This window comes from Hippocampus zosterae, chromosome 13 (genome assembly GCF_025434085.1).
Source record: "Hippocampus zosterae strain Florida chromosome 13, ASM2543408v3, whole genome shotgun sequence".
NCBI classification, from domain to species: Eukaryota; Metazoa; Chordata; class Actinopteri; order Syngnathiformes; family Syngnathidae; genus Hippocampus; species Hippocampus zosterae.
In genome coordinates this window covers 20,271,206-20,282,500 of record NC_067463.1, presented here as the reverse complement: position 1 = coordinate 20,282,500, position 11,295 = coordinate 20,271,206, and the positions used below count along the sequence as shown (strand labels likewise).

Below are 11,295 nucleotides of genomic sequence, written 5' to 3'. Positions count from 1 at the left end.
AAGGAAGAAAGAGAATGAGGGAGGAAAACTGTTCAAAGCCAAACTGTTTCAAAGGAAAATAATTTTTCTGAGTTTTGGGTGGTGACACTGCAGAAAATAGATAATCATTTGACTAATCACACCAGATGAAATAGACACACATGCAAGCATGCTCACAAACACACACACACACTTACGGACGCATACACGCACATTGCCCCTTTACATCAACAACCATGCTTTTCAACTCCCTCAGCAGTGTATTTAATTATCTCTGTTGGATGAGCTCACTTCATATAGCCTTATACCACTGTAATTGCTGATGAATGAAGTTGCTGCACAACCCCCTCAGGCTGATGGTGAGTGATTAAGCGTGATTAGTCACTCGAGAAGCAACTACTGTAACGTCCTATCAGCAGTATATACTTTGTAGGTTTTCATTCTCGCGTTCAGAACAAGGAAATGTTACAATGAATGAAGAACAACCAAATCAAATATATTGACCATACTGTAGTTGGTAAAGATACATTCATCTTCCGTACCGCTTGATCCTCACTAGGGTCGCGGGGGGTGCTGGAGCCTATCCCAGCTGTCTTCGGGCAGTAGGCGGGGGACACCCTGAATCGGTTGCCAGCCAATCGCAGGGCACACAGAGACGAACAACCATCCACGCTCACACTCACACCTAGGGACAATTTAGAGTGTCCAATCAGCCTGCCACGCATGTTTTTGGAATGTGGGAGGAAACCGGAGCACCCGGAGAAAACCCACGCAGGCCCGGGGAGACCATGCAAACTCCACACAGGGAGGCCGGAGCTGGAATCAAACCCGGTACCTCTGCACTGTGAAGCCGACGTGCTTACCACTGAACTACCGGGCCGCCGGTAAAGATACAGTATGCATTAATTCAATGATTAATTGGCTAACAAGTAGACATGACAAAGGATATGTACACCAAATGACTAAGGAGTAGGGGGAAGGGGGGGGGGTAACATAACAGGGGTGGTGGGGTGTGGTGTGGTAATGTCCTAATGATGTAGTGGCTGTCAGAGCACTTGCTTCAGAGGCCAAATGATCCTGTAAGAACAGCAGAGCTATTGATCCGGCCATTACCCACCACACAATAATGATTATGCGTTTGTGTGCACATGCATGTGAGCGTGAGAGCAAGAGATGACTGACTGTATCGCGATACAGATTCACAGTGTGACTTTACCAGGAGGCCTTGAGATAAATGTTATGAGGTTAGTTCATGCGAGGGCAGTTGGCACAGGACAGTTCATCAATACTACCATTAATATGAAACCTGATGCGCTTGATATTCGAGATAAGTTCACACTTTGAATATTTCACTGTCCCTAACTCAAACACTAGAACATATCAATAGAAAAAAAAAAAAACATTGTATCATTTTTGGCGGCCCGGTAGTCCAGTGGTTAGCACGTCGGCTTCACAGTGCAGAGGTACCGGGTTCGATTCCAGCTCCGGCCTCCCTGTGTGGAGTTTGCATGTTCTCCCCGGGCCTGCGTGGGTTTTCTCTGGGTGCTCCGGTTTCCTCCCACGTTCCAAAAATATGCATGGCAGGCTGATTGAACACTCTAAATTGTCCCTAGGTGTGAGTGTGAGTGCGAATGGTTGTTCGTTTCTGTGTGCCCTGCGATTGGCTGGCAACCGATTCAGGGTGTCCCCCGCCTACTGCCCGGAGACGGCTGGGATAGGCTCCAGCACCTCCCGCGACCCGAGTGAGGATCAAGCGGTTAGGAAGATGAATGAATGAATGAATGTATCATTTTTGAAAAACTTTAAAAGTAGACTGAGACTTTGGTAAAAATTGTACGCTTATTTGACACGATAAAGTGCCAATCTCTTACCGGGTGTCGAGAAAAGCACATCACTCCTTGAATGGGACTGGGCACAGTTAATATTTCTCACAGGCCAAGATACTGTATGTGTGGAATGTTTATGAACTGAAAGACTTGTCACTCTGTTGGAATTTGTTATGGTTTTCTCTTCATTCTCTGTCAAGCTAGCTTGTTTATTTGTTCTCTTGCTGCACTTCTGGTAAGTGATTCTTTCTAAATGGGTTCTGAGAAATGAGAGGGCTTGATGATGAGACGAGTCAAGTAGTGGAAACAAAAGACAGCGAGGGGAAAAGTTGTTGTTGCAGTGCATGAATGCATCTTGATGATCAGAGGTGAGCATTCCGTCAGTGCTGACGGAATGTTTGTCAGTCTGTCACTGACGGATGCCCATTCTGCTGATGACAAATTAACAAAATAAAAATGAAACAAAAGACGGATTAAGCGCTGACGGAAGAGGGTGTTCGTCCATCAGTGTAATCGTCACTAACCAGGTCAAGTACTGACTGACCATTTCACTGACAATGATGTGTTTGTTTATTGCGGGTGTCATGATTCGGTTTGGGACCAACAGGTGGCGATGTAGGGCTCCCCCTGCAGCTGCACACCTGTTGGTCGTTAGGTAATTTGTGGCATAAAAGGACTCCCGCCCGACAATTCATTGTTGGGTCATTGTTGCTCTTTGCTGTTTGTTCGTTTGTCATATTTAGGTCATGTTTTTGGTCATGTTTCTGTTATTGATCGTTTTGAGCTTCAATCATAGTTTTTGTTTGATATTTTGGACTTTGTTTGTTTAGGATTTAGTTTTCTGTGTTTTATCAATACACCCGGTCACTCTTGGCCAATCGGAGGCCAGGATGAGGCTCGGTAAGCCAATGGCAGAGCAGCTATGAGTATGTTGAATCCAGGAAATTCGCAGCTGTGACCGAAATAAACATCGTTCACTATGTAAACCAGTGTGGTGGTTGCTGTTGCCTTTTTCGAATGAAGCAGTAGAGGTCGCTGTTGGATAAGACTTCGTTGTAGTGAATGTCGTCGGGAGGCTGTAGCAGAGAAAATGATTTCGTATAACGCAACAGGGAGTTTTTCGTCGTATGTTGGGCAGGAGAATGGAAATTGTGTTAATGCATGAAGATTTTTTTTCACATAAGGGGGTATTTTCGCCCATGAAGGTTTCGTTCTAGAGGAGTTTCACTGTACAGTATGTGTATATGCATGTTTGATCGTTAGCAGTTTTACACATGTTTTATATATGTTTATATGTTATATATTTCCTTTTTATTTGTGCTTTTTCTTCTTTATAAATGTTAGAGAATACACATTTAAAACATTTTAATTAATTCCCTCATTCAATTATTGAAACATAAAACTACATTAATAGAGATATGCATGTACTGTAAACATAGAGGTAACTGTTCTTTGCTAGAACTCGTAAGAGGGAGCATATAACTCCTACTTTGGCATCCCTTCACTGGCTCCCCATTCATTTTAGAATTATTTTTAAGATCCTCCTCTTTGTTTTCAAATCTCTGAATAATCTCGCGCCACCTTACCTCTCTGAGCTCATACGCCCCTACACCCCTGCCCGGCGCCTCAGGTCTGTGGACCAGTCTTTGCTAGACGTACCAAGAACTAAACTGAGGCTCAGAGGGGATCGAGCCTTTTCTGTTGCTGGTCCATCTCTCTGGAATGACCTCCCACTGAACATTCGGCAAGCCTCCTCGCTGCCCATCTTTAAATCCCTCCTCAAAACTCACTTGTATTCTTTGGCGTTTGACTCAGCATGACTTAGATTTGCTATTGGTTTTACTGCTTGGTGCTTTCTACCGCCTTATTACTTATTACTGATTCGTCTTACTGTTTATTGTATATGTTATATGTATATGTACAGCACTTTGTATGCAGCGATGGCTGTTTGAAAGTGCTCTATAAATACTGTTGACTTGACTTGACTTGACTTGAGAATAAGAATAAAACAAAGCAAAGTTAAAGCAAATACATAAGGTATACAAAAAAAGTGTATTATTGTCGCATATTTACACAATACATTACCTGATAGAATGGTAAAAAGGTTCATAACCGGCTACAATCTGGTAGAGCGATAATGTATAGTATTCACTTTTGGCACTTTTTAAACACTTATTGGTAGGGATGCGGTGAGTTTTATATACTTTATCACTGCGTACAAACAGTTGTTTGCTCATGTTGTCGTGTTAAGCATCTTAAAAATGGGAACTGTTTGTATGACAGTAATCTGGTTAGAAAAGACGAATTACACCCCGTTTGACAATCTGCCTCCTTTTTTTTCCTTGAGAAACGGGGTCCTTTTCATTACTTGTCATTTTCACAAGTCAGAATGACATACAGCAGCCTCTTTCTGAGGAGCCTCTCAGCAAGCCATTTTGAATGCGTTTTTGGTTTAATATTTTGATATGTGGTGGCAGGTTGAATTTGCCAAATAGCAACAGTATCAGAGACACAACCAAAGTGTGAATTTATGCATCTGAGAGACACTCCAAACGCCCCTTTGTTTTGAAAAGGAATTGTTGCTGTCACACTGATGCCACCACAGATCCAATTGTCTTTGTGGTGCAAGCCACAACTGCTGTTGTGAATATGCACTTTGGAAATGGTAATGGACAGTATGCTTTGGCGGGTACTGTGTGAAAGGCAAGGGGATTACATTACTGCTCAATTTTCATGCCTCAGTTGTGCCAACTCAGTGGAAATGCAGTGTCGCAAGTGTGTATTGATTTGGGTACATGGAAAATAAGTGTGGTAGTTGCTTCGAGGGTACAGTAAAGGTGTGGACGGCCCCCAAAAGTGGCATCGTGTGATATTCCACTGCAGAGTTTGTTTATTGTATTATATTTATTCATTCATTCATTCATCTTCCGAGCCGCTTGATCCTCACTAGGGTCGCGGGGGGTGCTGGAGCCTATCCCAGCTGTCTTCGGGCAGTAGGCGGGGAACACCCTGAATCGGTTGCCAGCCAATCACAGGGCACACAGAGACGAACAACCATCCACGCTCACACTCACACCTAGGGACAATTTAGAGTGTTCAATCAGCCTGCCACGCATGTTTTTGGAATGTGGGAGGAAACCGGAGCACCCGGAGAAAACCCACGCAGGCCCGGGGAGAACATGCAAACTCCACACAGGGAGGCCGGAGCTGGAATCGAACCCGGTACCTCTGCACTGTGAAGCCGACGTGCTAACCACTGGACTACCGGGCCGCCTTGTATTATATTTATGTATTTATTTATTTACTCAACCCATTTTTTGTTATTGTAAAGTGACCTTGGGTTTCTTGAAAGGCACTTATAAATGTATTATTATTATTATTATTATTATTTATTATTATTATTTTTTTTTTTGCCAAGGTCTTGTATCAATGATGAGAGAGGCCGGAGCATCAAGTCTTCTCAAGCACATAGCAATGATTCTAATTCTAATTCTGGGGTTGGCTCTGAGGTCTCAGTCTCCCTGAAGCACTCTTGAATAATTTGAACCCTATAAATCCTGACAGTGCTTACACGTGGACACCAGGGAAACTAAAATCCACTGAAGGACGGGGGGGAAAAAAATATATAACAATTCAGGGTACTCTCCTCCCGAACCTCACTTTGGAAACGTATTGTGCTGCTGAAGGGCCTGACCACATGTAGCAAGCCCAGATGATTGCCCCCATTGTCTTCAGTGTTCTTCATTAATTTTGTGTCAGTCACGCTCTAACAGTGGTTCTGAACCTTGATGGAGGTACTGAACCCAACCGGTTCATCATATGCACATTCACCGAACCGAACCCTTCATTAGGGAAAAATAAAAAATATGATTCAAGAAGTGTTCCTTTAGTTTTGAGTTGCTCAACTCGGCATGACAAATCATGTAGATACGACGCTGACTCCCATCACTTTCCGTGATGTATGTGAATCCATGTTGTAAATATGCATCTGACCGCTTTTTTTTTAATCAACGTTGTTAGCATGTATTTAAAAAATTCTTAAAAAAGACATCACACAACATACTATCACGACAGTCACGCGTTGATGACTGAACAAACTAAATTTCCCGCAGCACTGATTGGACAAGCAATGTAATGTGATCATCTGCAGCCAGTGGTGGCCAAGTGGGCGTGTCATAACTAATTGACACGTTGAGTTGGGTGTGTCTTAACCTCCATAGCAGAGGCTAAGTTGAACCCCTGGGGCCAATTTACCGAACCCCTGGGTTCGATCGAACCCAGATTGAGAACCATTGCTCTAGAACCTGGTTAGTTTGGCTCATCAGCTCACATAACCTTTTATCAGTTTACATTCAAGGGATGTTTCCACAAAATTTACTTTTTTTTTTTGTCCGACATATTCTAACAAATAGCATGTCAGTGCAGAGGTGCAGTGTTCAATTCTAGCTCCGAAGCCTTCCTGTGTGGAGTTTGCATGTTCTCCCCATGCCTGCGTGGGGTTTCTCTGGGTAGTCCGATTTCCTCTCACGTTCTTAAAACATGCAATAGATTAACATTTAAAGCAAAGGCCAATTATTATCATTCATTCATTCATTCATTCATTCATCTTCCGTGCCGCTTGATCCTCACTAGGGTCGCGGGGGGTGCTGGAGCCTATCCCAGCTGTCTTCGGGCAGTAGGCGGGGGGCACCCTGAATTGGTTGCCAGCCAATCACAGGGCACACAGAGACGAACAAACATCCACGCTCACACTCACACCTAGGGACAATTTAGAGTGTTCAATCAGCCTGCCACGCATGTTTTTGGAATGTGAGAGGAAACCGGAGCACCCGGAGAAAACCCACGCAGGCCCGGGGAGAACATGCAAACTCCACACAGGGAGGCCGGAGCTGGAATCGAACCCGGTACCTCTGCACTGTGAAGCCGATATGCTAACCACTGGACTACCGGGCCACCCGCCAATTATTATTACACATGATAATACCAAATACCGTATTGGCCCGAATATTAGCGTTAGCAGTCCAGCGAGAGTAAGTTGTCAGCAGAGTTCGCCACCCTGAGAGTGATGCAGCAAGCAGTATCATAAGAAGCAAGCAGGATATCGAACTCAGATCCAGGCGGCCCCACGAGTGACCGTGTGTTTGCATTTCAGCTATTTAATCAAACATGGAAATGGGAGTTAGCACAGGCTTAATAAAATGAGCTGCACACCAAACGCCCACTCAAAGCTAAACAGCTGCATATTTAAGTGTCAATTAGCCATTGAAAACTTGACGACTACTCACTTTTACAGGAGGAATGTATTCTCCCGAGCTCTGCCATACACAACATAATGTCATCTAATAAAAACATTATCAAACTTAATATGGAAAAAGCGGCGACTCAGCGCTTCAGCTCAGTGTTAATGATCGCATCGTCTTGTAATGAAGACTCACTCAGGAGTGGGCTAGTATATGTAGAAAAAAAATATATATATATTTTCCGTTATTCGTTATGAAAATCACACCTGTTGGGAAAATTGAGGATAGTGAAGAGGCATACACGCAACCACAGACACAAAGAGGCACCTACATACGTATAAACCAAGCGGTATATGCAACATCCACGTCGTTTTGTTAGCTTCACCGATTTTTGGAAAGTGAAGTTCGTGAACATGGATAAGGCATATGACGCCAAATGTATTTTCCAAAGGCTTATGTGGACCAATTCCAAACTGCGTGCAAACTTTTATAACCCGATTAAGAGAAATTGTGGGTGTGTGTTGTGAAAACACACACCCACTCATCTATGGTCACGAGCTATGGGTCGTGACCGAAAGAACGAGATCCCGGATACAAGCGGCCGAAATGAGTTTTCTCCGCAGGGTGTCCGGGCTCTCCCTTAGAGATAAGGTGAGAAGCTCGGTAATCCGGGAGGGGCTCCGAGTCGAGCCGCTTCTCCTCCACATCGAGAGGAGCCAGATGAGGTGGCTCGGGCATCTGATTCGGATGCCTCCTGAGCGCCTCCCCGGTGAGGTGTTCCAGTCATGTCCCACCGGGAGGAGACCCCGAGGAAGACCCAGGACACGCTGGAGAGACTATGTCACCCAGCTGGCCTGGGAACGTCTCGGGATCCCCCGGGGAGAGCTGGAAGAAGTAGCTAGGGAGAGGGAAGTCTGGGCTTCCCTGCTAAAGCTGTTGCCCCCGCGACCCGGCCCCGGATAAGCGGTAGAAGATGGATGGATGGATGTTGTGAAAACATTAAACCGGTGTGATTTCTTTTCATCTCTGCCTTCCTTGACGGTAGCCTTGATGATCCTTCAAGGTACTGAAAATACTTACAGATCTCAGGTCACCTCTTTCATACAGTCTCAGTTCATTCGCACGCTGATGACACAACATCACAAGCAGGGGTTTATAGGTGGGTTACACGATACCCTCCAGTTCATGGATGATTACTTTATCATTGTACACTGTATCTATATTTTTCTCAAGAACTGAAAGACACTTCACTGTCATTTTACAATGACGTCGTAAGATATCTTAGTCGTTTCAAGGCCATGGAAAGTAATCGAAAGTGTGGTTTATGGAAGAATCAGAACTAGAGTCATAACGAGAGAAAACCAAAATCCAGTCTTACCGTTGTCACTGTCAGACTTGTTCTCATGTTCGGTATCGGTAAGAGTCAGCACTGAGTTGGAGCGGCTGGACAAACAGGAGCTCCTCTGGGACGACTTGCCCAAACCTCCGCGGTCCCACAGCCGGATAGCTCTCTCTGGTGATCTCATGGCTTGACTATCCACATCTCGGGCCTGGACTGGAGCAACAGAGAAACTACGGTGGGGGAGCGACATCTCAGAGCAGAATACTAGGCCATGGCGTGATGGAGGCTCACAGATGCCCAGTTGACGAAGATTTAAATGATGACCTGGAGAAAAAAAAAGGCTGTTTGAATGTTACGAGAACCATTTGAGGCAACATAGATAAAAACATTCCGTTGATGGCAGTAAGTGGTTAATCTGTCTCAGTTCTCCCACACCCAGAAAAAAAAATATGAAGAATCAAAATAGCCCATATCTGTGGACATGAGTGATTTGTTTTTGTCTGTGTCCTGCAATTGATTGGTGGTCAGAGTATACCCGGCCTCTCGTCCAAAGTCAGCCGCTGGGATGGGTTACAGCTTCCTAATGGCCCGAGCAAAGACGAGCGGAAAATGGATGCATGGCTTCTCACATAAATGAAAGCCAGGCAAAGTATCACAAGACAACAACACAAATTTTAATTTTTTCTATTTGAAAACAGGGAACGTTTTGTGATGAAAAGTATGAATAAGGTATTCAATTTGTAAATACTTTGTATTGAATGATACATCCATCCATCCTATCCCAGCCGTCTTCAGGCAGAAGGCGAGGGACACCCTGAACTGGTTGCCAAACAATCGCAGGGCACACATAGACAAACAACCATTCACGCTCACAACCACACCTCAGGGACTGTATGGAATGATTTTTTTTCTTCTCTGCAGCCCGTGATGGCCAAGCAGGTGTGTCATAACTAATTAACATGTTGAGTCGCGTGTGTCTTACCCGTCATGGCAGAGGCTCCGTCGAACCCCTGAGACCGACTCACCGAACCCCTGGGATTCGATCGAACCCAGGTTAAGAACCGCGGTTTTATAGTGATGCCATTTTTGATAGCACGCATCATATTTATGAGAGAACAGCTGTTCATTGATAAAATATTCGTGATTATTAGGTATTTGCAATGAGTCATCTGTTTTAAACACTATGAATTAAGACCAATCCCATTAAAAGAATTGTTTTGTAAAATATATTGACAAACTGAAGAACACACCGTTTAGGGCTCAACGTGAGTGCACCCCAAAAAGATTTGAAAGAAAAGCCTTTCAAAATCAATCATTTCTGTCATCCAAAGAATACTGCAAAAACACTCCTATAAATGTGGGACATTGATCACAGATGTCAAATGTTAACCCACAAAAGATGACTTTTAAAAATGGGTGTTTTAATTTATGTTGACAAACGTACATACAAACATTGTAAATATCAGTGACTCATTCATTCATCTGAGAGTGGCTGTAACCAGTTCAGGGTGGACTTGGCCTACTGCCCAAAAGACAGCTGGGATAGGCTTCTCCTGCTACCCTTGTGAGGATAAACGGATGAGAAAATGGATGGATGGATGGATGGACATGAATTAATCTAATGCATAATTGAATCCATATTCAAAGACAAATATGTGTTTAACAGTCTTATAATAGCGACTTATAATCTCCCGATAATTAAAATCCAAGGAGAGAAAGATCATAGAGAGGTGAATCGGAATTAATCCAGGGGCACTGACTGGATTTTGGAACTGGGTGGACAGGGACCATGATCATCTCATATATATACATATATATATTGTGGCGACCCGGTAGTCCAGTGGTTAGCACGTCGGCTTCACAGTGCAGAGGTAGCGGGTTCGATTCCAGCTCCGGCCTCCCTGTCTGGAGTTTGCATGTTCTCCCCGGGCCTGCGTGGGTTTTCTCCGGGTGCTCCGGTTTCCTCCCACGTTCCAAAAACATGCGTGGCAGGCTGATTGAACACTCTAAATTATCCCTAGGTGTGAGTGTGAGTGCGAATGGTTGTTCGTCTCTGTGTGCCCTGTGATTGGCTGGCAACCGATTCAGGGTGTCCCCCGCCTACTGCCCGAAGACGGCTGGGATAGGCTCCAGCACCCACGCGACCCTAGTTAGGATCAAGCGGCTCAGAAGATGAATGAATGAATGAATATATATTGTGTACCAGATTCAGGCTGTAACTGCTCATTTGCATGCTAAGCAACTCAGTCAGTCAGGCAGTGGTCAAACCTGCTATCACGGTCAAGTTAGCGCCACGATTGCTTGCTTCCAAGAGCCAACTTTGAAATAAAAGGCATTGCTATACATGTAGCATTACAGTACAATACTTGTTTTGCTTTTATTTTTAAGTAGCCAATGAACGATTGTTGTGGCGGCTGGCTAGGCAAGGCTGACTCCCCACTGAGTGTCCCCAGAAGGGCCGCTGGCGAGACGGTTATATCAGTGCCTCTGTGTCGTGACTTCGACAGCCCCTCAAAATGTCTTTTCACGAACTCATGCTTGGTAAAAAAAACAAAACAAAATGTATTTTTTGTAGAATGTATTGGATATTATAGTATACATATTACTGTAATATGTAGAGTATATTGTCAAACCTATTCATAAAAAAAGCACAAATTAGTTTATATATATATTTTTTGCTGGTTAAAGTTTTTTTTTTAAATATTGTGCTCCTGAGATAATGTTGGTGATTAGTTTGAATGCATTATTAGTTATTGAGTTTATGTCATTTTATTTTTCAGTATCATATGGTTTGACATGGTCAATCAAAAAATATTTGTTAAATTAAGGATTTAATGTTATTTTTTTCTGTTCCAGTTACTAAAGCTATTCTTTGTTGTAAGTTGGTCCGTAAAGTTGGTCCATATTT

General features: G+C 43.8%; 1 protein-coding gene across 7 annotated transcripts in view; it reads right to left on the bottom strand.

Moving 5' to 3' along the window:
* The window catches only part of LOC127612901 (teneurin-3), a 205,720-nt gene that overhangs the window by 163,143 nt on the left and 31,282 nt on the right, over nucleotides 1-11,295 (bottom strand). For 6 of the 7 annotated variants that reach the window (XM_052083740.1, XM_052083741.1, XM_052083745.1 and 3 more), the window contains exon 6: nucleotides 8,424-8,711. In XM_052083740.1, coding sequence (XP_051939700.1) covers nucleotides 8,424-8,711 — 288 coding nt within the window. The remainder of the gene's footprint in view (nucleotides 1-8,423; nucleotides 8,712-11,295) is intronic. The other variant, XM_052083744.1, reaches the window with a different exon arrangement.